This window comes from Terrapene carolina, unplaced genomic scaffold (assembly GCF_002925995.2).
Source record: "Terrapene carolina triunguis isolate 2854851 unplaced genomic scaffold, T_m_triunguis-2.0 Scaffold715, whole genome shotgun sequence".
In the NCBI taxonomy this organism is placed as follows: Eukaryota; Metazoa; Chordata; order Testudines; family Emydidae; genus Terrapene; species Terrapene triunguis.
Window position 1 is genome coordinate 2486632 of NW_020665066.1, and position 27118 is coordinate 2513749.

At 39.1% G+C, this 27118-nt stretch overlaps 1 protein-coding gene across 1 annotated transcript in view; it reads left to right on the plus strand.

The window, feature by feature from the left end:
* CARS (cysteinyl-tRNA synthetase) overlaps window positions 1-27118 on the plus strand; it is a 47293-nt gene that overhangs the window by 8216 nt on the left and 11959 nt on the right. The window contains exons 2-17 of the mRNA XM_026660156.1: window positions 6160-6251; window positions 7123-7211; window positions 7594-7690; window positions 8696-8794; window positions 9991-10140; window positions 11346-11486; window positions 12482-12570; window positions 14071-14192; window positions 15737-15849; window positions 16689-16817; window positions 17498-17627; window positions 18331-18434; window positions 19898-19995; window positions 22419-22608; window positions 23076-23144; window positions 24950-25031. Of these exons, the coding sequence (XP_026515941.1) occupies window positions 6160-6251; window positions 7123-7211; window positions 7594-7690; window positions 8696-8794; window positions 9991-10140; window positions 11346-11486; window positions 12482-12570; window positions 14071-14192; window positions 15737-15849; window positions 16689-16817; window positions 17498-17627; window positions 18331-18434; window positions 19898-19995; window positions 22419-22608; window positions 23076-23144; window positions 24950-25031 (1794 nt within the window). The remainder of the gene's footprint in view (window positions 1-6159; window positions 6252-7122; window positions 7212-7593; window positions 7691-8695; window positions 8795-9990; window positions 10141-11345; window positions 11487-12481; window positions 12571-14070; window positions 14193-15736; window positions 15850-16688; window positions 16818-17497; window positions 17628-18330; window positions 18435-19897; window positions 19996-22418; window positions 22609-23075; window positions 23145-24949; window positions 25032-27118) is intronic.

Sequence of the window (27118 nt, forward strand, 5' to 3'; positions counted from 1 at the left end):
CTGCCCGGCAAACCGTGAAGCCGGTAGCGCTCGGACAGCTGTTTCGCATGGCTGGGAGGGAGGAGGGGGAATGCGGGGCGCTCAGGGGAGGGGGTGGAGTTGGGGCGGGGAAGGGGCAGGGCCAGGGCCCTGTGGAGTGGCCTTTTTTTTTTAATTTTTAAATATGGTAACCCTAACCTCTGCCATTTCCACATTTTCTGTTGTTTTTCCCCCTCATTGAGTAGCGGGTCTACCCTGTCCTTGGTCTTCCTCTTACTTCTGATGTATATGTAGAATGTTTTCTTGCTACCCTTTATGTCTCTAGCTAGTTGAGAGCGCCTTGCCAACAGTTTCCCCCACCTTTATATCACGGAAGTTAGGTGTCTCTGCAGATCACAACTGTGGAAGAGGTGGTCCCTTGAATAATTAGGTCCCATAGAGCTTAGGTTAAAAGGGGAAACTAGCATCTTGAACTCCACCTGGAAACCCACAGCCAATTAGTACAGTTCCAGTGGCACTACTGTGCTTCTGGTAGGAGGCTTCACTTAACCAGATGCCATGTTCATTCTGCATTAGCTGAAGTTTCCAAATGTTCTCAAGGTGTAGCTCCATGTAGAATGTGTTACAGTAATCGAGTTTCAAGGTGACAAAATCATGGATAACTCTGGCATGGTCCATGGTAGGATAAATGTGGCTGTTTCTATCAGATGGACAGAAAATTGGGTGCCATTAGTATACTGAAGATATCATAGCACTTGGCTCCTTAGGAAATCTCCTAGTAACCTTATATTCACATAAATAAGAACAGAATGGAACCCGTCAACACCTTGTGTGGCAGGGCCCTTGGAGCTCACAATTGCTATCACTACACTCTGAGTCCTTCCAAATTAAAAGGAGTAAAAACACTCCAGAGTGACTAGATCTGTTCCTGCTAGGTGATCGGAGATGTATCACTAGCAGTGTAACACACACTCCAGATTACATCATTAGCAAATGACCACAGAGTTCTACACTGGGTGTAGCTAGTAATGTGGCATAATTGATAGATCCAGAGGTATTTGAAATAGTGAAGCTATTTCCTTATTTGTTTTGTTTGATAGTTTCTCTGCTTACAGAAATCAATTATCAGTGTTTTTAATAATAATAAAAAACCTAACCATTAGGTATACGACATTGTCATAGATCCACAGGATCAGTGCTATGCCTCAAGCTTTGGATCTGTCTCTTGGAGGAACCCCTTCAATGTGCTAGCCCCCAGGGGCTCTCACTCTTCCTTAAGGGTAGGCCATACAGCCTCACCATCTCCTGAGACTGAACTGCTGGGGCTTCAGCGCTTCTGCATCACACCTCTGATGCATCACGTCCTACTGAACAAGTCCAACTGAGATAGACTCCGGGTTAGGGACTTGTATGCTTTTCAAGGACTAATGCACATCACACAGTATTTTCAGTGACACTCAAACAGTGGTTTCAAAACAGTAGGGTTCATTAGTCGACTGGATGCACAGCACTGGAAGTCCCTAGGTTAGCATAGAGATATAAAGGCTAAACCATAGTCCATTCTGGTCAGCCCAGCACAATTCACCAGTCAAGCTGTAGTGAACTCCATTTTCAGGCTCTATGTTTCTCTCTGACTTCCTTCCTTAGTCTGTTCCCAGATGAGCGAGCTCTCAAACTTCTTCCAGAGCCCACACTTGTCCTTCCCCCGTCACACCTCTTAGTCCTTTGTTCTTGAGCTGGGGCTCTGCTCAGCTTCCCTGCTGAGAAGTGGGGGAAATCCTCCTCCCTCTGGGTTGTTAGTTGCTGGGTGTCAATGCCCTGGTGATAGGGTTTTCCATTGTTTTTTGTGGGTTTTCCATTGATGTCGATCAATGTTTGTAATAACTCATTAAGTTCACTCAGACAGCTAAGCAACACTCCACCTGCCTCCCCCCCCGTGTCTCCTGGTCTGCCCTGAGAGCAAACATAATCCTTTTCCTCGCATTGGGTAGCAATGCAAAGTAAGGGGGAAACAGGCTCATATAAGAAATAAAATATTAAAATAAAAAATATTACCAAAAAATCCTATTCTGTCACAGATATATACAGTTTTTGTTTTGACCGTGTGAGGGTCCACTCAATTGGAGCCATTCAGTTTTTTTACAAAGAGTTACAGAAATACAGGTTTTATATATTATACAAGTTTATAATAATGTAAACTATGTTATTAACAGGGTAAATGCACATTTCTGAAAAGAATGTAGCTTTTCCTTGGTAATTAAACAATTACTGTTCATGTGAGGAAATTCGAACTGGTTAATCTAGGTTATTGTGTAACCTCTTGGGAGTTTGACATTCTTCTCTGATGCTTTCCTATGCGCCAGCTGCCTTTAAACAAATGCTTTATAGTGAGATCCCTGCTCAAGAAGTCATGTAATAGTTATTATATTATTCATAGTACTTAGCTCTGTACAATGCTTTTCAATAGCTGCATGTTAACACCCAGTCTTTTTTGATCAAGGTTATTGAGAAGGTAGTGCTGAATTAACCCCGGTAGCATCCTGTCATCATATGTGTTGTGAATGCCTACCAGTCTGGTATTAGTTGTTAGTCTGGCACAGACAAGCTTGGTTTTGTTGGCTGATTTCCACCTACCAACAGACACAATGAAGGTTCCCGGGCTGATTTGTTGGCTCGGGCAGTAGTCTTTGATAGCATTAACTATAAGGCTTTGTTGATTCACCCACAGAGTTTTATGGGTGGCGATAGGATAGCCCTTCCATAGGTTTGTGCCTTTCTGTCGGAGAAATTTTACAGAGAGGTAATGAATCTGCCTTCTCCCAAGGTCTCCTCTTAAAGATGTATGTCTGGCTGCTGGTGAGATAGTGAGATATTATGTCTTACAGTGTCCAATAGGCAGATAAGGAGATGCAGTGCTGCATCTCCTTTTCATAGAACTTGGATATTGCTGTTTGTATTGTCCTAGTGTCCAACAGAGCTAGGGATGTGGATGAAAACAAACTCGCTTAGGCTCAACCTAGAGAAGACCAAAGTGATGGGAAGAAGCATATAGATGAATGGGCTGGGACTGTACATTGATCTCTTATTGGAAGTGTATGTTTGAACTTTGCCATTATAGTCTATATATATCATTGCTCCTGGATCATGAGCTGACAGCTTTGGCACATAGGATCTTTTTTTCTGCTATGATTAATTTGGCTGTTGCTTTCACCACAGTAATCCATGTCATTGTAACCTTTGTAAATCTAAGGGCTGGTCCACACTAACCCCCCACTTCGAACTAAGATACGCAACTTCAGCTACGTTATTCACGTAGCTGAAGTCGAACTATCTTAGTTTGAACTTACCGCGGGTCCACACGGCAGGCAGGCTCCCCCGTCGACTCCGCGTACTCCTCTCGCGGAGCAGGAGTACCGGCGTCGACGGCGAGCACTTCCGGGATCGATTTATCGCGTCTTGACAAGACGCGATAAATCGATCCCAGAAGATCGATTGCTTACCTCCGGACCCGGAGGTAAGTATAGACGTACCCTAAGAGTAAACATTTGTCTTCTGGTATTTGGACTCATTTATGGATAGGCTGGTTTTGTACTTGAGGTATGTGTTAACTTACATCTCATTTAAAGTAAAATACTTAGATCTAATGATACAGCTCAGTATACAGATTAAATATTTTATCCTTGTCTGGGACAGGGTATTAAATTAAGCCTCTCTTTTCTAGTTACCCAATTGTTCAAAAGGATAGTGGGGATTATATATGAACTGATTATATATAATAACTTTTTGCAATTGATTATTGTGGTTCTCAGTTGCAATACACACAGGAAGATGTTTCCAGGGAAACTGAGTGAATGATGGGCATGCTAAGAGACAAAACATGAAAGCCATTTTGACAATACAAGTTACAAACAATTGGATAATGTTTTAGTTGCAAGTAAATTGCATCCCATACAAATTCTTAACAGTACTGAAATAAATGGGGTGGGAAAACTTGTTGTATTTCTCAGTTTTCTGTTTTGCTGTTATTCTTCCAGTTTTCATGTAAGTTAATGTGTTAACTTAATATTCACACATCACATCACTGAAATACAGCCACGGGTGGTATGGAGAGTGGCAGCCAGATGCACAGTACACTGCAGCTTCTTGGAGGGGATGATACTCTGTTGCTACTTGTTTTTTAAGCACATCAGAGGTGTAATACCTAAGATTGTAAAATTTTTAGAAACATAATGGAAAAGAGAGAGTCCAGTTCTGCTCAGTGCTTATGTGTAGGTGGGCAAGGAAAAGGGAGTACGTGAGGCCTTTTAATCCCTCCAGTTCCCCAGCGCAAGCAGCAGGGCACCCTTCCTGCCTCACAAATGCTAAGAGTTGTGCCCAGCTATTACCCCAGCACTCCAGTGGGCACACACTGCATCCTCAAAGAATCACGGTCAGCTGTTTAGAGGTGTGTCCACGCCTCCCGCTTGGCACGCTGCGAGCTAGGACATACAGGGAAACCCCGCTATAACTCGCCCCGCGATAATGCGAATTCGGATATAATGCAATCATAAGGTGGCTCCCGCTGCCCTAAGTGCACAAAACCAAAACCAAAAAAACCCACACCAGCCGGAGCGCCGCTGAAGCACAAAACAAACAAACAAAAAAGGGAACGTGCCTTCCCCACTGCCTCTTCCCACCTACCCTGCTTCTCCTTTTGGCAGGAAGAGCCATTCTCCTCCCCAGCTGCTCCTCACTCTTCCTCTGCCCCTTGGACATCTCCCCTGCTCTCTGCCCAAGAGAAATTGACCGGCTTGAAACTGACCGGCTTTAAATGGTAAAATTTTCGTAACCCCGCTATACCGTGACCCCGAATTTATCGCGATCGAATTTTTTGGACCCCAATCATCGCGTTATAGCGGGGTTTTACTGTATGATATGCTTCTTTTTAAAGGAGTCTTAAATATGGCCTGGCAGTACATTGCAGTGCTTTGGCCTGAACCATCCTGCTATCTATAAAAGCAAGATAGCTCTGTATTAGACCTGCTCAGAAAAATTTCTACTGAATTTTTCTGTTGGAAAATGCAAGTTCATTGAAATAGAAACGGTTCATGAGAACATGTAGATTTCAATTGGCGTTTTGGTGTGTTTCTACTTTTTTGTTTCTCTTTCATTTTGTTTTGACCTTTATACTTACAATTATTTTATATATTTGAATATCATACTTAATATTTTGTATTTTGACATTATTGAAATGTTTCAATGTTTTCATTGTACTAGAAATTTCAAATTTTCATTCTGATTTGAAATGAAAACAGATTACTAAAATTTGGAAATTCCCACAGTATGGAAATTCCATTTTTTGACCCACTCTACACAATATTAGGACTGTAGCTAGTACTATACTGGTCTTCATCCTCTCTCTGGCCCCCTCCTCCTCACTCCTTCCTCAAAACATAGTGCCCTCAGGTAAGGGCTGGATTTTGCCTCATAATTTATCATACTTCTTCTTTTACCATAATGATTCAGCTGCCTGCAATAAATACTTCAAAGACCAGATTGTGCCTTCTACTGAAAGTGTTCCACTTGGATATGTATTTGTAATAAAGGAAGGTGTTCAGAGAAGCAATGTGTGATAAAAGGGCGAAGTTCTTTCTAAGCTATGCGGTCTGCCCTTTTCTCTTTCTCCCACTAAATATCTGTTCTTTGATACTGGCTCTGGACTTTGTGGAATTTTTTCTAAATATTGCATGAGTTTTAAGATATGCAGTCTTATTAAGGTCAGTGGTGTTACAAAGATAAACTGTTACAGATCTTTTTGAAAACAGTTACCTCAATGATTGACTATATTTCAAAATCTTTGTACATGCTTTAATGCACACTGTACTGCATTTTTTCCCTGTTTTAGATTTATAATTCAAAAAGAGATATAAACTGATGGCAAGCAAGAGAGTAGAAAATAAACTTGTGTGGAATTGAATACATCCCTTATACCAGCTCTATGGGAAGGTCTATGTAATATAATTAGTTTGGGCTATTTTGAATGGAGCTGTTTCTGTACATTTATTAAAACACTTTTTCCTTTTAAGATAATTTTAAGGCAGATGTTTTTGAAAACATGTGGAAAATCCTTTACTATAAATCCATATGTCTGTTATGGTGCTCTTTAAAGATTCTTGAGGTTGTCTTTACGTTCTTTTCTAGGTAAAGGCAAACGTACACAGCCTCACTGGTCTTCCCCAGAAGGAACAAAACAGTCTAAACTCTGCCTCTACAACAGCCTCACTCGCAACAAGGTGAATGAAGGAAAAAACTGCAGGGTTTTCTGTAGAGATGCAAATATAATTGATTAAATTTTTTTAAGTGGTTTTCATATCTATTCACAAGTTTCTGTGGCATATTAAAATAGATGTATTATTTTGCTGAATCTTATTAAATATGTTCCGAAGATACCTAGTTTAGTCACAGATGTCTGTAAACATAAAAAGTGCTATGATATTCCAGGTATAATATATGACTGCAGCCTTCCGTCACCCAAGAGTGCATAACATAATACAACATAACATACACAAAACTGAACCAAATCGGAATTTGTCTTGTTAGGGCATGTCTACATGAAAGTTTTACCAGTATTGCTATAACAGCTCCATCTGGACACTGTTGTTCTAGTATGAGTAGCTTCTTTGTTTATTAAGTTTTAAGCTAAACAAACATTCTTAAGCACCATAAGCTAAATCAAAAAAAGCCACTCTTTTATATGGGAATAAGAGCATCTAAACTGAGAGTTATACTAGTTTAACTATATTGATTTAAATTCTCACCTCAGGTTATACCGAAAAAAGTCTCCATGTAAACTAGGCCTTGCTCTCCCCTTTGCATGTATGGGTAATATCTGCTAAGGGTTAAATGAAGATCTGACCCATCTAGCTGTCTAGACTTTGATATCACATTTTGTAGACTGCAGCTAATGGAAAAAAGACAAATTATGTTATCTCTTTTATGTGGTGAAGTTAGCATTCTTTTCGTACAGTAAAACTGTAATTGTTGTGTTATAATCCAGATTCATATAATCCCATTTACTTGACATGCCTGTGCTCGTGATGTTGCTGCTCTGAGACCATATGTCTTCAATTTCTTCTGCTCACTGTACCTTCCTTTCCATTTAAGGATGTATTTCAGCCCCAGAATGGCAAAAAAGTGACATGGTATTGCTGTGGCCCAACAGTATATGATGCTTCTCACATGGGACATGCCAGGTACCACAGAGTTTCTTCCTTGGATAAAAAGCTAACCGTTTATGTTGTAAGCAACTAAATAACAAAGCTGAAAATTCCTAGGAATATGTCAAGCCAAGTACAGTGAGTTAGACATACTGCTAGACAACAACTCAGGTACTCTAAGGTGGAAAAGGAAAATTATTCATATATATATATAATATTTGTTATCATGCAATGAAAAGCCTGTTTGTAGTGGGGGGAAAGTTAATGTTGCTATGGGAACTTCAGCTGGGAATTGACTGACACTGTGGGATTTAAAATCTCATTCAGTGCTGCATTAACATAGTTCTTGCATATAATAGATGTCTATATGAGGTATCCACTAAGTAAAAGTAAGTTCTTCCTTTTGAATTTTTTTTAGGTCATACATCTCATTTGATATCCTGAGAAGAGTGTTGAGGGATTACTTTAAATATGATGTCCTCTACTGTATAAATATTACAGATATTGATGATAAGGTAAGGTGTCTTTAAAGGTGCATCTAAACGACAATAAGTTGACCAAATCCAGGGATTCAGAGTCAGTATGCATATAGTGTGTTTTATCAATTTGGTAAGGCTAGACACCTAGACTAGTAACTTCAATTGCACTATGTAGCCTGATTCTAATCTCTGTGACAAAGACATTGATTTTCAGTCACTGGATCTAATTCAGTTTTAGTATACTGGCTAGACTTTAGCAAAACCTCTAGTAATTTAGATCCATGCTGCTTTTGTGTATAAGTAGGCTTGGCAGAATTCAATTTTTGTATATAACTTCAGTGAATAGTATCTGTTTATTTTTAAACATTTTTCCCTTTTTTATCGAATTTTAAATTTTCACAGTTGTACAGAATTGTGAGTTTGAAGCATTTTTAATTTTTTATTGATTTTTAATTTTCAGTTGTGGGAAGGGGCGAGCCAGACAATGAGGGGTGGTCAGGCAAGAATTATTTAATGATAGTAAATGTTGAAATTCAGAAAGTTGAAGCTTTATAGCCATTAAAACCAAAATTATCAACTTCAGATGTCAAAATATATAAAAGTAAATACTCTTAAATCAATCTCTAAGTTCTCAAGCAGCACTTTTGTTACTTTGCCTATCTTTAAAAAACTTTGATAATCATGGATGGAAATATTTTGTCAGTTTGTGTCACTGGTGAAATCAACCAGTACCAACATCTACCGATTTTAAAAATCTAATCCTTCCAAGCTGATGTATAAGTGAATGTAGTTATAGACAATTAAGATTATCTCCTTTTTACAAAGGTAACTTATTTTACTTGCCTGCTTCATTATTGGTTATTAATGCATTTAATTTCATGATTACTTTATTTGATGTGCTTCAGCGGTGTTAATTATATATATAATTCTTGTAGTATGTTGAATTTAGAGGGGTACTAAAGTATGTAGTAGGAAAGTACATTGGTATTTGGACATTGTCTGCCCTTTTTAGAAATATGTTTTAATATTCTTGTCTTGTAGATCATCAAGAGAGCAAGACAAAATTATCTTTTTGAACAATATAGAGAGAAGAAGCCACCTGCAGTCCAGCTATTTGAAGATGTTCAAATTGCTTCAAAGGTGAGCTCATAGTTTTCCTCTGCTAGTAACTTAGGCTCTGATTCAGTAAGGTACTTTAAGCACGTGGGGAGTTCCATTGACTTATGTAGGACTGCTCATGTGCTTAAAATTAGGCATTTGCTTAGAGTACCTTGCTGAATCAGGACCATCCACAGGAAAACTTCTGATGCTGTATTACTGGAAATAAACAGCCATCTTCACAGCTGTAGAATTTTTGACCATTTTTTAAATATACGCCAGACTTTTCTGATGCATTAGGCATAAAATTGCATGTGCAAAATGCATGCCTAATTTTGTCCCCAGACATCTAATCTGCATGTATGTACGTACTATTTTGAGGAAAATTCAGATGTTTGCTGCAATATTACTTGAGCTTCTGACAAATAAAACACAAATTTAAGGAAAGGCCACGTATGAAAAGTATTTGTGTAGACTTTCTTTATGCAGTAAGTTTGAACATGAATTATGCTGCCTACTGTGCCATTGACAGCATTGAGCTGTTGGTGCTACAATTTAGGGGATGCAGTGGGTTAAGGATGAGTTTTTGGCCTTTTTGTGCATCATGAATTGTAAAAAAGATAAGTGATTCTCAACCTTATGAGTTGAAGCACAGAGCTGGGAGGTACGGGGGGGGCTGCGTTTTATGTCTGTCACTGACTTGTCACTTAACTTTTCTGTGCTTAAAATTATCCCATATATAAAAGGGGGCTTATTATGCTTATTCACTTTTGTAGAGAGCATTGAGATTAAGTGAAGGTACTAAATAGTGGTTGTTTTTAGTCTTTACAACATTACAACTCTCTACAAGGAACACGTATTGTGATACAGCTGTTAATTCAGATTTAGACAGTCAAATGTGAATGGAATTTTATATTCCATATCCTTTTGGATCATTAAAACTAGTGGCCTTATTATTGCTTCTTTACTGATGTCGAGTAGTACATTATTCTCTGAGTAGTCTGATAGATTTCAATCTGACTGCATGTGGGGAAACATACTACTCATCTCAAGTAAGGAATTATGTGCTTAGAACATATTTTACATGAGGAATAGACAGCTGTTGAATAAGCTGCACTTGCAGCCCACCAGAACATGAAGAAAGTGCCTATAGTTCTGTCATCCAGTTAAAGTTCTTGGATAGATTTTTTTTTTTTTCTTTTTACTGCACATTATTTCATGAACATTTCTGAATGTAGCCTTTTTCAGCTATGTTAAATGACACCACTGATCCAGATAAAAAGCAGATGCTGGAAAGAATTCAGAATGCAGTGAAGTCTGCTGTGGAACATCTAGAAGAAGCTGTGCAAAAGAAACTTCCCGGAGAAGAGATCAACAAACATGCTGAGGTCAATATGAATGGATTTTAAATTTCATTGGCTTGTAACAGTTTTCTGAAACATATTTTATAAATGGTCTGAGAATTTCCCAATATTTAACATTCAACGCGGTAAAACTGTATCACTGAGCTCAGTTAAATAGTTTTCCTATGCCACTCAACCCAGCCTCAGACATTGCAGAACCTCGTCATGATCTTTTTTGATAGCTGCTATTTCCAGTTTTCCGTAAAGGATTTTCTCCTCTACAATAAAAGACTCATATCTTTAGCCTTATTTCATGGAATTTCTGTCTTGGGAAGGGATTCATGCCATAACTGGTTGTACATACAGATCTGTCCACAGTGCATATGCAAATACCTTTGACAGTTTTATTGCTGTGCTGCTCATGTATTTTATGCCTCTTGTTTACCGAATTGATGTTTCCAAATTATTTCAGAAATATCTGTCCTCTGGATGAGGACCTGAGCCAAAGCCCATTAAAATAAATGGAAAGATTCCTATTGACTTCATTGTCCTTTGGATAAGCCCCAGTAAACACAACAGATATTGTAACTAATTTCTTTTAGTAATTAGAGTCCTAGATGGTATTGCCTCTCTTTCAAGCTGTTTGGTGCAATAACTACTGGGGGCACAGACTGTGTGCTCCCTGCCTTTGTGAAATGCATCCTTTTTGGTCCAACTTATGTAAAGTTCATCCAGCCACTAAAAGCTGGGTGCCTTTATAAATGTCTTTGTTTTTAAAAACAAATCTATTATGTCACCAAGTAGGCATTCTTTTTAAGCTGATTCTATATATCTGTTCTCAAAATGCATGGTGTAATTAGAGTGTTAATGGAAAACTAAAGAGAAAATAGCCTGAATGATATTTAGGGTGCACTTTTTTTTTACTGAATTATCTTTATTCATTTACATGATATTTCTCTTGATCTTCAGCAAAATGCAAATCCCTCAGCACTTCTCTGTATCTTTTATCAGAACACCATTAAGACTCTCCAGATGTAAATTATGTACCCATCTTCTATTCACTCCAAGCACATGGAAGGCTACATGGCTGCAAAGAATGATAGGTGCAAGAATATTCATGCCCAGGCGAATTAACAGTGTGAAAACATATTTTCTATTAAAAGGCATTACAGTCTAGGCTCATAAATAAGACTTTTTTCTAGATTTGTATTGCACTGAACTGTTATATGTATATCATTTTCTTTTCATAGAAATTGTTGGAAGAAGCAAAAGATGTGCTGTCCGAGTGGCTAGACACCAAGTTTGGCAGTCAGGTGACTGACAACTCCATATTCTCTAACCTCCCCAAATTCTGGGAAGAGGAGTATCATAAAGATATGGAAGCCCTCAATGTAAGTAAACAAGCTGTTCCATCTTATGAACTTTGTATGTGCCAAGCATGTGTATGGCTGGCTGCACCCTTAGAAGGGCCTGAAGTAAAATTCAATAACTCAGTTGTAATTGAAGGTCTTAGCCCACCACCTTATTGATAATCTTTAACCTGCAATGAACCGGTAGCTATTAAATCAGCACCTTAAGACCCTGCTGTCCTCTTCTCATCAATGTTGCCACCCTGCAACTGATCACATTAACAATAGTTTCTCCCGTCCAGAGATCAGGCACTTCGTACTGCATAGCTACACCCCATCCTTTCCCCTTGACATGAACTGGGCAAACACATCGGGGTGGGTGTCTCATTCCCTTACTCATTAATAAGGTCTGTTTTCCTTCCTCCAATGTTGCTAATTTCGGCCTTTCCCCATGCTGTTGTCCCAGGCTGAGTCTGGAATTTGAGATACAGTACATGTCTGGGGTCACTAACTGCATCACCAGGGGCCCTGCTAACAAACATCAGCATTTAGCATGACAGTCCACCATCGCTGGGTGCCTAAGAAATTCTAACTAACTCGATGGTGGCAATAAACAAGCCCACCCTGAGAATTTTGTATCTGAATGCTGTTGCCTATATGGAGGTTCAGATAACTGAAAGCTATTTTTCTACATGGCAGGTAGCTTAGAAACATGGTGGGGAATAATCCCTGCACAGCATAGATGCCACAAATTGAACAACTTTCATCTCCTGCAGTAGCCAGACCTTTAGTAACTTGGCTGATGGGATAAGAAGTTTAGAAAAGAGGTCCAGTAGCTCTTTCAAGTCCCAGAGTAGGAAACTAGGAATTAGAACGTCTGTGTTCCTTTGAGCAAGTCACTTAACTGCTTCAGTTTTTCCATCTTATAAAATAGTTATTACCTATCTCACAAGGATGACAAGGTTTAATTGAGATTCTGGCATGAAAAGTGGTATGAAATGCAGTATATATAAATGCCCATTTATCTTTATCTATAGGTGTTACCTCCTGATGTCTTAACTCGGGTCAGCGAATATGTACCGGAAATTGTGGCATTTGTTCAGAAGATTGTGGATAATGGTTATGGGTAAGTGCCGTTATGGGTTCTGTGCAACATTACAGAATTATCGCTGCAATTATTGTGTAACAAAGCAAAGCTCTAATACTGAAATAATAGTTCTACAATATACAGTGGAGCCATCTTACTCTGTTTCTATGAGCAATGGTACAAAAGACTGCATTCAAGCAGTGGTTTTTTGGGATAAAAATAATCAGCTTGTTCCTTCACACCCAAGAAATAATCTCAAACCTGATTTAAAAAATTTTTGTTACTGTGGTTTTCATTTCTTTTACAAATGGAGACTTCAGATCATAAAAATATAGGGTGAAGTTACAGCTCCATTTCATCAATGGTAAAACTCTGATTGACTTTAACAGGACCAGGATTTTACCCGTAGTGTTAGGCAACAATTTTCAGAAATGGAAGTGTAAAATATGCCACTAAATCTTCATTTAAGCACTTAAGTAGAAGTGGCTTGATTTTTTTCACATGTGCAGATCTGCTTCTCCAATTGACTTCCCCAACTCTTGCTGCTGCTTAGTACCTTTGAAAATCAAGCCACTTCTATATAGGTGCCTAAATATCCAGGCATCCCGACTTAACATTTTTTCTGTTTGTAGCTTAAGCAGGTACAGATTTACTGTATGGTAGGATTTTCATCACAAAAACATCTTATCTCTGAACAGTTTAAAAAGCAAATTGCTTTTTCTAGAACAGCAGGGAAAATTCATACACTATGGCTCAAACTGCCATTGGATGTCTAATATACATGTGCTCAAAACCTGCTTTTGTGCCTATGCTCAAGCCATAGGTCTGCTGGAAAATTGGCCCTGTGCTCTGAGTGCTGCCACCAGACTCCTTGTTGTTTTCACACTCCTAGTGGTTTTGAAACAGAGAAAGAGGGAAAAAATCCTAAGGATGACCATTAAAGCCAATGCAAAATAAATTGGCCAAATAGAGGAGGACAAAATTGATTGGAAAATAAATGAGAGACAAGGTAGGTAAGATAATATCTTTTAACGGACCCAAAGAGCTCAGCGTAGCTTGAAAGCTTGTCTCTGTCTCTTCCACCAACAGAAGTTGGTCTAATAAAAGGAATCTCACCCACGTTCTCTCTCAAATATCCTGGGACCAACACTGCAAACAACCTGGAAAATAAATGTAACTTGTAATTGTTACATTATTGCAGACAATCAAAAGATGGGAGGAAATGTTAACATTTATGAAGGAGAAATATCTAATAGTGTCCTTTTTATATCTTGCTAAAATATTTATTTAACAAGTTAATGTTAATTGGCTTTCCTATTTACCCTGGCTTTTTACAGTTTTTACCTAAAGTTTTTACCATGCACATTAACAACTTAGGACCAAATTCTGTCATCCTTACTCATGTTGAACATACTCCTCAAGTACCATACTCCTCAAGTAGTCCTGCTGAAGATCTTATATAGGATGGATAGAGATGCTTATTGCTGAGTTTTAGTTTTATATTGATAGAGCTTTTGTTAAAATCTTTTAACCTTCTAGTTATGTATCAAATGGCTCTGTCTACTTTGATACAATGAAGTTTGATGCCACTGAGAAACACTCCTATGCTAAGTTGGTTCCTGAAGCTGTAGGTGATCAGAAAGCTCTTCAGGAGGGTGAAGGTAATAAAATCAATATTCACTTAAGTTACTACAACATGCACAACGTCAGTCATTCCCATTGACTTGGTTCAGGCCCATTAGCATAATGGAAAAGTTTTGTAGTCTCCACATTGCACTTCTTTTATTTTTGGAGTCACAAATGAGTAGAGTTGGGCTGGAAACAGTTTTCCTGTCTTGCAAACAATTTTAAGATTTTGAAACAAATTTTTGTCCCAAGTCAGGACAAGAAGGCCATCTCAAAAAATGTTATAAACCAAAAATCGGAGGGGGGGGGGGAAATCAGTTTGCATCAGTCAAAACATTTAAATTTCAACCACTTTTTATATTCTAAAAAAATTATTCTAGCTTAAATTTTGAAACAAAAAGTTATTTTGAACTGGGAAACCAGAATCTTTCATTCTATGTTGAAATAGGGTGTTTCAACAACTATGAAACTTTTTTCCAACAATTTTGAGTCGAGAAATTTGTCAAAATTGACCCTTTCCTGCAAAAAGTTTTGGTTTCAACTAATCAGAATTTTTTTGATGTAAAAACATTTAGTTGAACAATTCCCGATCAGCACTACAAATTAGCTGTTTTCCTGAAATCAGTGACCAGCAATGGGGTTGGATCGGCTTGTTACAGCTTGCCTGCTTCAAATGTAAATTATTTTTATATATTGAGAACTGTCCTTAGCATTGTAAATATTCGTGTTACTGTGCTGAGCTAAATGGGTGCAGCCCTCTTTTAATTAAAACTTGTGGTAGAGGGTGATGCCAAAATTTGCAACAAAGCACGATGCCCAGGAGGAAATTAATAATTCTATATTCAGTGCAAGGTTTTAATGGTCTGCAATAGATAGTACATGGGGTCACACATTGAATGATAAGGATAAAAAGAAATATTGAATAGCTACACATTCAGTGATTACCATCCATCCTGTGTCATCTCCTGAATGAGACAGAGATGCTATGGAAAAAATAGTATGTGATCATGTAATTAAAGAACAGATCATAATGCATACGCAAAAGGGACCTGAATTAAGGTTGCACAGGCCTTTATTCTGGCATTTTCTAACTTCTGACTGCTTGAATTTGCAACCTTAATATTGTGTGTGTGGTGGGGGGGGGGTTGTAATGCTGTAATTATGCATGCTGAGAGAGAGTGGCAGTTGAATCACATGTTTCAGGGCTTAAGAAGCTTCACAACTGACACTTTTGTTGGTAGTCTCAGGAGCGGCAAAGGATTACTATATCTCCTCAATATATGTTTCACTCTATATGCATCCGAAGAAGTGGGTTGTAGCCCACGAAAGCTTATGCTCTAATAAATTTGTTAGTCTCTAAGGTGCCACAAGTACTCCTGTTCTTTTTAAAGGATTACTATTGTAAATTTTTAGTGTGGTGGTGTGTTTTGTTGTTTGTTTTTTTGGGGGGGGGTTTGTTTTTTTTGGGGGTTTGGGGGGCGGGGAGGGGTTTGCATTGAAAGTTACAGCAGAGCCAGGAGTAGGTAACGCTAATGTTTAAAGAAAGTGTAAATATTTACGAAGTTTTCTCCATTGACAGGTGACCTCAGTATCTCAGCTGATCGTTTGAGTGAGAAACGTTCCCCGAATGATTTTGCTTTGTGGAAATCCTCCAAACCAGGAGAGCCCTCATGGGACTCCCCTTGGGGAAAGGTAAGGATCAGTGTGTTCAAACCACACACATCATACAGAAGCTAATCATTCTACAACTTATGAATATCATCTGTACTAGTCTGTACAACAAATGATCCAGCCTCATCTTGCATCTAATGAAGTCTAGATTGCAATAATACTTTGTTCAGTAGCATTGCTGTGTTCATTTAATAATATCCTATACAGTGTGTAGTTAGCCAGTTATTAGCCACTTCTCAAATAGAAGTCCGTGTGCAGAAATTTTGTCTGTTAAATCAATATTATCAATGTGCCTCTAGACATGGGGATCTGTCTACCTTGTCCACTTTCCCATTATTAACCTCCCAAAGTTTCAGTTTGGTATTCTGTACTCAAATCGAAATGCCTGGTGGAATGAATGGGGAGAAGGTTCCACTCATTTGAAAGTAGTTTGCCTAAGAATGAATGCCTCTCTTTAAGGCAAGGGTTCCAAGACTTACAATCCCTAGAATAAATGCTAATTTCCCTTGTGATGTTAAGAAAGACAAAACCATTACCTGAATGCAATACTTTATTTTGAAAGTATTAGAGGGCCCAGGACTGTGTTCTGTATATTCATCTGCTCATAGATGCATTTGGCATGTATGATTTGTTACTGTATGGGAGATCTTGAAGTTCAACACTATTCTTGTATTGTATCAAGGATGATAATTAAAAATTTGTTCTCCCTCATACTTCTGTGTCATTTTAATTTATTTGTATTTATTAGTGGACAAAGGTGTGGATAGAAAGTAGTTTCTCCTAAGAAGGGTTTCTTTAAAAAAAAACAATAACAAAGAATATTTAATCTGTACTGAAGTCACTTGTTTATCTCTAAACAGGGCCGTCCAGGTTGGCACATTGAATGCTCTGCTATGGCTGGATCTATTCTGGGAGAGTCGATGGACATTCATGGAGGGGGATTTGATCTTCGATTCCCCCACCATGACAATGAATTGGCACAGTCTGAGGTAGGTGACATGTTTACCATCTGTCTTTAGTTTCTATTATACAAAAACTATACCAGAAAAGCCCAGAAACCCCAAACTCTTAAAGTACAGTTTCCCTTAGCTGGTGACTATCAACAAAATAGTGAAGTTGATCATATCCAATGTGGTGATAAATGCACAAAGGAAAAAACTGAAAAACAGAATTTTTTATTTTTCCTCCTTTTTCTTTGGTTATTGAAATCTTGGGTATTTATAACTACAGTAGGTACAAATTGTTGGAAAAAAACAGAGTTCTCACTCTCAGGTTGGGTGCAGCAAGTCATGTGGTACATGCACGGAATCCCATGTTGCAGCTGGATCTGTACAAGTGGGAGTCTGCATCTGTGTGGAGTCCACTGAAGTCAGTGGAGCTCCAGGCATATGCATGTGCCCATGCAGATCCAATTGTAGAATTGGGGGCATAATCTGAACAGTATTTTAGCTCTAAAAGAGTAACATTTTGTGATTCCTGATCATGTTTAGGAAATGTGCCTTCAGAAAATCCTTTTTGTATCATCATGGTGCTTTTGTTTTGTTATAAGGTTTCTGAACAGGAAAAAATGTGTGTGTGGACGTATGTGTTGTTTTTTGTTTTGTTTTGTTTTGTTTTTAAACAAAAAACCCCCAAAAACTTATCCTTTCTGTTTGTGGTTTTGCTGCAGGCATACTTTGAAAATGATCACTGGGTTCGATATTTTTTGCACACTGGTCATTTAACAATTGCTGGCTGTAAAATGTCTAAATCTTTAAAAAACTTCATTACTATCAAAGATGCGCTGAAGAAACATACAGGTAAAATCTTATTTGTGGAAGAAACACTTTTCTATGAAACTTGTAAAATGTATTTTTAAAGAAAATTAAGCCAAGAAAAGTAGCAATTTAAAAAAAAAAGCCATAAATTGAACATTATTTCTTGTACTGTATACATTTCCTGATTAAAATGGGAATTGGCAAGTTTGGGTTGTTTATTTATTTTATTTTATTTTATTTTTTTGTAATTGAATTTGTGCTTAACAATTCTTTTTAGTTCATACCACAGTAGTTTAGGAATACAGAGCATTGGAATTAATTTTGTGGGTAAGAGAGGATGGTTAAGGCACTAGCCTAGGACTTAGGAGACCTGGGTTCAAGTCCCTACTCCACCATGTATTTCCCATGTGATCTTGGGCAAGTCTCTTAGGTCCAGATTTTTTAAAGGCATTTAACCTCTTAAAAATGGAGATAGACACCCAGTGGATTTTAAAAAGTGCCTTTGAAAATCCCACTAGGCACCTATCTGCTTCTTTCAGCAGCTAAATACCTTCACAAATCTGGCCCTGAGCTTCTCTGGTTCTACATCTGTAAAGTGGAGACAACAGTATTTCCATACCTCACAGCAACATTGTGAGGATAAGTACATTAAAGATGATGAGTTGCTCAGATATTATTATTTTGGGGCCATATAAGTATATTAGATAATGATGATTTTCCATCTGTATCTTAAAATTTCTAATAGCACGACAGTTACGGCTGGCTTTCCTGATGCACTCTTGGAAGGATACGCTGGATTATTCAAACAACACCATGGAATCAGCTATTCAGTATGAGAAATTCCTGAATGTAAGCAAGCTTTCCTCTCTTCTTCCTTATTCTTTAAAGTTTGTGCTATTCTATACCCCAATAATGTAAACCAATCCCAAAAGGAGCTAAGTGCACTCAACTCCACTGAACTCAGTTGAAACTCAGAGCTAGAACGCTTCTCAGGACTGGGCCCATTTTTATATTACTGTAGTGAATGCAATGACGTTTTTTGTGTGTTATGGAAAATCAAATAAAAATTGATTTTAAGGGTGGTAGCACATTATCCAGTATAACTACATTAAAGTTATAAATTATTTACATTTGTTTGAGTTAAGGCTGCTACTCTCTATAATTCTTCATGCAGCAATCTGAGACCCCTCATAATTGTGTGGGCTGGAAAACAAAACCAACCTAACAGCTTCCAGAAATGCTGTCTAGTGAAATACTTTAGCTATTGCCTCTTTTTACATATATTTCTGACATATTTCCTTTTATGCCAATAATACCTAAAGTGGTGAGAAAAATGTGAAGAGATAATTAGGTATCCAGTGGCACAAGAATCACACATGTTCTGCTGAATATATCTGGTGTCTTTCATTTAAAAAAAAAAAAAAAATTTAGTACCACTGCCAGTATCTGCTCCTTGTCCCTACGTACGCACATCTCAAACCACCACACAGTTCTGCACAATGGAAATGTCTTCTTGAGTCATGCCAGTTACTGAAATAAAAAAAACTGGTGCATGTCAGGGCTGAGGTGCATTTGCAGAGCTGTCTGGAAAAACTTGCATGGCACCTGTGCACTGTGAGCAACTTAGATCACTCCAGTTAAGCCCTGCCTTTTCATGACTGGTAACTTGACACACTGTTTTGTTTTTTAAAGTGTGGTGTGCCATTAGTTTTGGTCTATCAATTAGTGCTAATGACAGTCGGTTTATTGTGGTGATAGTAAAATCATTAAGCAATACACATTACTCCCTGCATCAACACTAGAATGAATTGTTGCTTGAGGGAAATACACAAGTCTAATGAAGGAAAGTCATTATGTACTAGAATCAGAAACACAGCAAAAAGACTTTTCTTCCAGACAACACAATTCATATTTCCACAACCTGAAATACAGTAAGCAAAGGAGAGATTCATAACAAATGTAAGTTATCATTACCTCACTTTGTTCACAACTGACAAGATTGTTACAGGGACTCCAAACTAAAAAGATCGTAGTTTAAAGAAATTAAATTGCAATGGTTTGTTGTTAATGTCTAAAATGTTGTGTTAGGTCACAACCTTGACAAAGAGCAGTTTAATGCTCATAATATGATACAGTGGGTAATGCAAAATAAGTGTATTTTTCTTATTTTGGGAGGTATGTAGCAGCAGAACCTTGCTGAAATTGTATCTAGGCACAAGTATTAAAATGGCTAACTGAAAATTTACTTTGGTATAGTAAGCATAGGTTGTGTCTGACTTACGCTGATTTCAAACTGCATCCCTATTTTTTAGGAGTTCTTTTTAAATGTAAAGGATATCCTTCGGGCTCCTATTGATTTGATAGGCCAGTTTCAAAAATGGGAATTTCGAGAAACAGAGCTGAGTAAAAGGTGAGTGAGCTACGTTTAATTTCTATATGAATAGCCATTTATATGCATACTTAAGGTTCCCATTTTTCTAACGGGCATTTCCTTTTCTTGAAAACGGATCTAATAATAATACTTTACTCTCTTACTGCACCTTCCACTGAGAATCTCAAAGTACTTTACAAGCTGATGAATTTAACCTTGCAACAGTTATATGAGGTATTTTTCAGCATATAATACATGGAATTAATCACATCACTTCTATTGGCATTAATGCGACTTGGGTGCCTAATTTTTGAACGCCACTCTGTATATGTGTGCTGAAAGGGAACTTCTTTCTGTTTTGAATCTCCTCTAGGTTATATAGCTATCAGTTTCTTAAGTATACACCTATCTGAGAAGGGGCAGATCACGCTGATGTAATGTGTTTCAACTGTAGTAATAAAATACTTGGCAATTACAACACTTGGAAAATGCAAAGTGCTGTGGGGAAATTGAGACAAATGGAAGTTAAGTGACTTGCCCAAAATCAGAGAGCAAAGATAAGAACTCAGAAGTTTCTGACTTTTGACCTTACCCTCAATCCAGTAAAACAAAATAGTGATATTAACATCATGGTCTCTTTCCACTTAAATAATCCTCCTTCACATTTTAATGAAATCCCACTTCAGTGGCTGTAATTTAAACAACATTGTGCATGATTTGGTTCTTCTTTTTAAAGTCAAAGCAACATACAGTTAAGCGTGTCCTTGGGAATTACCAGAGTCATTGTGTCCCCAGTGCTGGAAAGCCGGGTACCTGTTTCTCAGTAGCAGATAATGCTGCTTCTGAACTTTCAACTTTGTATAGCAGGCAGATGGGGCAAATTGACTGTTAAGGGGGAGGGAATCAAAACATAGAAAATGTGGAGTAGTGGAGAGTGAGAAAGGAGAGAACTAGACACAGGAGGGAGAAAGAGGATAGGAACAGGAAAAAGAGAAGTAGTGGGGGAAGAGAGCATTTCCTTCCTCCTTTTTCTTGTCTTTCTCTACCTCCTTTTCTTTCTCCTTCCCTCCCTTCTCTTTTGAGTAGATAGTGCCTTTTGGATCTTAAGTAAAAAAAAAAACAACAAAACACTACTTCCTTAAATCTCTCTTTTGCCTGACGAAATGGGGGACACATACCATATGTATTACAAATCAATTCATGAACAGTTTAAACAGTGTTTCCATGCAAATATTCATGATTAAGGCTGCATGTCTGTCACGGAGGTTGCGGCTGTCACGGATTCTGTGACATACCACGACCTCCGTGACCTCTGCAGCAGCCACTGTGGCTGTTCTCAGGGCCACCCAAGCAGCAGGCCCTGTGGTCAGCTGTTCAGGCAGTCCTGGGGACAGCAACACCAGCTCCTGCTGGAGCAGCCCTACAGCCAACCATTTCAGCTGCTGTTGGAGCGGCCCCGGGGTCAGTCGCTGCTCGGGCAGCTGGCCCTGGGGACCACCCGAGCAGTGGCCCCGGAGGCAGCTGGAGCAGCAGCCCTGGGGGCGGCCAGAGCAGCTGCTGCTCGGCTGTTCCTGGACCCAGGGGCTAACTGAGCAGTGGCTGGCGCAGCTGGACCCGGGGGCAGCTGCACCACTGCTGCTCAGCAGCCCCTGATTGCCTGCTCCAGGAACCACCCGAGCAGGGGCTAGTGCCGCTGGCCCCGTGGACTGCCTAAGCAGCAGCCAGAGGGGCTGGCCCCAGGGGCCCCGCCAGAGACGCAGTGCCCCAGAGCAGCAGTGCCACAGGGGCCCCCAGCTAAGATTTAGTCAAGAGTATTTATAGTAAAGGTCATGGACAGGTCACAGGCTGTGGATTTTTGTTTGTTGCCCATGACCTGTCAATGACTTTTACTAAAAATACCCATAACTAAATCATAGCCTTATTCATGATACCTGCTTGGAATGGCTTCATAACATGTAGCTTCAGAACAAGTTTCCCCAAATTAGTGGCATTGCATAGGAATTTATTTAACAGAACACTCAGCTGGCACATTGGGAGAGTAAGCAGCATTATAATGAAGCAGTGAAAAAGGGAAGAGACTGAACAAGTGAATTGTACTGCTTCTGCAAAACATACAGAAAAGTGAGCTCTGAAGTTATGCTAGGTCTGATTTGTCTGTCAGCTATTACTTGTCAGATAACTCACCCTCTCTGAGACTTCGTCAGCAGCATAGAAGCAATATTTTATTATGCAGGTAAAATATTTTAACAAAATCACCTATATAGTGGACACCAACACCTGTCTCTTAATCATCTGTTTTTCCTTCTTCAGATATCAGCTATGACCAAAGAAAGGGAAATCCTTCCCCCCCCTTTGACCCTCTTACGGAAGCACTCCAGTGTACTGATGGAGCACAGGAATTTTGACATAAATGTTATAATGACGATATAAATTGTAAACTTGTCTGCTTTCCTCTGATTTAGTTTTTATGACAAGAAGGCAGCCATTCATGAAGCACTGTGTGACAACATTGACACTCGCACTGTCTTGGAAGAAATGCGATCTTTAGTCAGCCAGAGCAATTCCTATATTGCTGCTAAGAAAACTGCCAGGCAAATGCCAAATAGACTGCTGCTAGAAAGTATTAGTTCTTATCTCACTCAGATGTTAAAGGTAAGTGATAGTGAGATTTTACATTAAATTAAAAAATAATAGTTGTAATCACACTATGCAGCTGCTACAGCAATATTTTCCAAACATGTATGGATCAGTACAGTCATTCTGGAGATCTTGCAGGATTCTAAAGAGCCAGTTGCTTAAAAACAAAATCATAACATTGGGGGAGAGGAGGGGAACTACAGTTCTTTATCATTTTGTTTTACATGATTTGGTGAATGGTAGAAAAACCAGTACATGGAAAATTGGATATTTGACAGTGAAGTTGTGCAATCAACATCACTAAGGCAACATTTGACTGTCAACTATTTAAGATGCTTTAAGAATAAAGAGCCATCTCCTAGTAGGTTGCCAGAATATGGACTAGATGAGCCTTGTGGCCTCTTCAAACACCAGTATATCTGATTTCAGTTAGCCTACTTCTATTGAATGAATGTGTCTTTAATTTCCTTTTCCTTGACTAGATCTTTGGTGCCATAGAAAGTGATGAAGCTCTTGGATTCCCTGTTGGAGGAAATGGCCAAAACATAAATGTAAGTAGAGAACAGAGTACATTCTACTAACTTATTCTGACTACATATAGTACTTGCTAAAGTACATGTCTCATTACAAGTACTACATGTATAAATATTTTTATAAATAAAAACACAAAATTACACTGATTAGGGCTCATTGAAGTGCACCAAAAACTAGCAGGGAGGCAGTTGGATTTTGATTTTTTATTTCAGTCTCACTTTCTGATCTCTTTGTAACCCATAATGGTTAGTTAATGGATAGTTAAAGGAGCAACATTTATCTGGCTTCTATAGGCAGCCTTGTTCTGTTCATCTAGCAGTACTACTGCAGTGAGGTATTTCTGCTGAGAGCAATTAGGACACCCCTTCTGGGGGATGCTGATTAAGTTCTGTCATGTAGGAGCAATCTTTGGGGGGCAATAGGGGAGTAACACTCCAGAGTGAGGGGAGGCCAGTGATTGTGGTCTTCGCACTGGAGCAAAATCTAACCTGAAAAATGGCACTAGATCTTTCAAGTATTTTTCCTTTAGCTCGACATCTGATGCCAGTATTTCGAAACATGGTCACATGAGACCATTCAGATTTAAGTGAAGTACATTTAGAAAGGTATTTTCTGTTTCTCCCAAAGAATAGCAATGAAAACATTCACAGAATATTCTAACTTTTTATAGAATAACAAAACAAAACTACACCACCCATTATGACTCACCTAGAAAAAAATTCGTGTTGGAGTTGAAGCAGATGGATGATGAACACCCAGACTGTGTCTCTTGTCTAGCTAGATATTTATATGGTCCCCATTGCTGTAGTACTGAGTGCTATAGCAGTGGTCTAAATAAATATTTACTAGGAGTTCTGTACCTTTTTCTCTTTTCCAAGACTGTATGGGAGAGAGGGCTGTGTGAAGAAAATGGTACTGTTCCATATTAGAAATCATGAATATTGGATTTCTAATTTAGTTCAGAATTAGCAAACACCATTATCTCAAATTCCAGCAGAAAAGCCAGGACCTTGTTAGTAATCTTTCATAGGTGAGATTAAAAACTTATTTTTTAAACAGTCCTCACAGTGCTAAAAGCAAATGTGCCTTGTAGAAGGACTGGCATTAGTGCAGAACAACAAACAAAGCCTTTCACTGTTAAATACCGCCAAGGTTAGTAGGCATCAAAATGGGTTGATCTTGGAAGGGGTTTTAACATCTGTTTGTAAAATCCATGTAATTCTTTATATCTCTTCTTTTGTAAATCAAACATGCTGGCGATTTTAAATATGAAAAATGAATGTCATCAGCCAAGCACACATGAACAAGCCTATAGTCTGTTTTTTAAAGAAATAGACTTTCATTTCCAGCATCCATTATATTACTAATGATTTGATTTTGGCAGTGTCCGCCTTAAATTTGTTACTTTCCTTGAATCTTTTGGCAGCTTTCCTTCAAGGTTATTTTTGTTGTTGTTGTTCTTAGCAAAGTTATCCAGCTGAATGTCCAATTACTTCATTTGGGACCTGATCCATAGCCTGTTGAAGTCAGTCTTTCCATTGATTTCAGTGGGCTTTTGTTCAGGCCCACATTCTTACCAGCCAGGTTACCTGAGCTTCTTAACCCTTTACAGGTAAAAGGATTTTGGTGTTTCTGGCCAGGAGGGATTATAGTATTGTACACAGGAGGGCTGTTACTCTTCCCTTTATAGTTATGACATATCCCTTTTAGCTCCAGAGAAGAACAGGACAGAGTTTGGCCCCATAAGTGCATACATATGAAACAGTTAAGGAAAATGGTTTGAATTTAAATTAACTAATCATAGAAATATTTTGTTCTACAGCTTGAGTCTACAGTGATGCCATACCTACAAGTGTTGTCTGATTTCAGAGAAGGAGTGCGACAAATTGCCAGAGAAAAGAAAGGTAAGGGTTAACTTTTCTAACATTATTGTAACTGATTTCAAGGGGGGGGGAAATTAAATGTCGTTTTTTGATTATCTGATTTACATAAATAGCGTCTCTGCTTTGCGAATAAAAATGGCATATTTATCTATACATATACACATTTATCTGTGTATACAAAAGTAAACCAGAGTTAGTTTGAATCTTTAAATCTTTGCCAGGTGTCCTTTTAATTTATGATAATCTTTTTCTGATGCTTTTAGATATGTTCATGTTAACCTGTTAAAGTATTCAGAATTTCATATCATTTGGAGAGGCACCATGAGGAGTGTGAATGTTCTGTTTCCTGTAGTGCCCACAGGGTGCTAGTTGATTGCAAACATAAAAGAAGATGTAGTCCCTGTCCTGAAGGGCTTACACACTCTAAAAAGTGTAAATTGTAATTATTCCTTTTATTGGAACCCTCAACCAGTTTGAGTACAAACAGGCTGAGTTGTTTCTTCGTGGTTTGATAGCATAGTCTGATCACAAATCCCCAGATAGTATTTTGTGATTTCTTTGGAGTATTCATAGGGGAGTTTGCTGAAGGTTGCTGTGGACTTTTTTCTTCTCCTCGGAAGCTTTGATGCTGCTTTGCGTATTGGCAGCAGAGCTGTATTGTGTTACAAATGCTGTTCTATTAATCTCTCTATGCTTTCGCTTGTTGATGAGCTCCTAATGGATTTCTTGTTCTGCCTACTATTCCCAATGGGGTTTTATGCATCTTCAATATATATTTGATACTGATTTTCTTGAAACTAATTTCATGACTGAGAGAGAGTCTTGAAGGCAAAATAAGAAATATTGATTTTTTTTTTTATTTTTTTTTTTTTAGTAAAATGGCTTGGATTGAGTATATTGATAATAGTTAGTTAGCAAGGAATTCTAATTCTGTTCCCATACTGAAACGTATTAGCCAGAACAAACAGAATAAATATCTTACAAACACAAAAATGCTTCCAATGATGTGATCGTTCAGATATAATCAACAAACTTATGTTGGCCTAATTGATCTTAAAAATAGTCTTAGTGATTTCAAATTTTATATATTTATTTTAATTTTGATTTTTTTTAAAGTTTCAGTTCTTCAGTTCACAAGATGAGTTTGAGTGCCTTTTACTATTTAAAACATACATAAAATTTATTTTTTCTTTATGCAAAAAAACCTCAGCAGTTGAGGTCAGATGATTCACACTCTAATAGTTGTGAGGTTTGAATATCTAGGGCAGGGGCGGGCAAACTTTTTGGCCTGGGGGCCATATCGGGTTTCCAAAATTGTATAGAGGGCCGGTTGGGGAGGTTGTGACTCCCCAAACAGCCAGGCGTGGCCCCACCCCTGCCCCCCCTCTGACCCCCCCCCCCCCCCCCCCGCCTCGTGCCCGCCCCCCCGTGACCCCTGCCCCATCCAACCACCCCTTCTCTCTGTCCCCTGACTGCCCCTGCCGCCCCATCCAACCCCCTCTCTCCTTCCTGACTGCCCCCCAGAACCCCTACTCCCATTGAACCCCCCTGTTCCCCACCCTCTGACCACCCCGACCCCTATCCACACCCCCGCTCCCTGACCACCACCCCGAACTCCCCTGCCCTCTATCCAGCCCCCCCACTCCCTGCCCCCTTACCGCACTGCCTGGAGCACTGGCGGCTGGCAGCGCTCCAGCCGTGCCTCACAGAGCACCAGGACAGGCAGCCACGCTGCCTGGCTGGAGCCAGCCACGCCACCACGCAGCACAGAGCACCGGGTCAGGCCAGCTCTGCAGCTGCGCTACCTGGCAAGAGCTAGCAGCCCCGCAGCCCAGAGCATTGCGCCGGCGGCGGGTCGAACTGAAGCTGCGGGGGAGGGAGAACAGCGGGGAAGGGGCCGGGAACTAGCTTCCCCAGCCAGGAGCTCAGAGGCCAGGCAGGACGGTCCCGCGGGCTGTAGTTTGCCCACCTCTGCTCAAGGGGCTGCTGGTAGTATATTTTCAGGAGAAGAAACCCAGTTCTGGAACTCATTTACCTTGTTGATCCAACAGAACTCAGATTTGTTAATCTTACAGGGCTTCTGCCTGAAATAGGTCTTTTAAAATGGT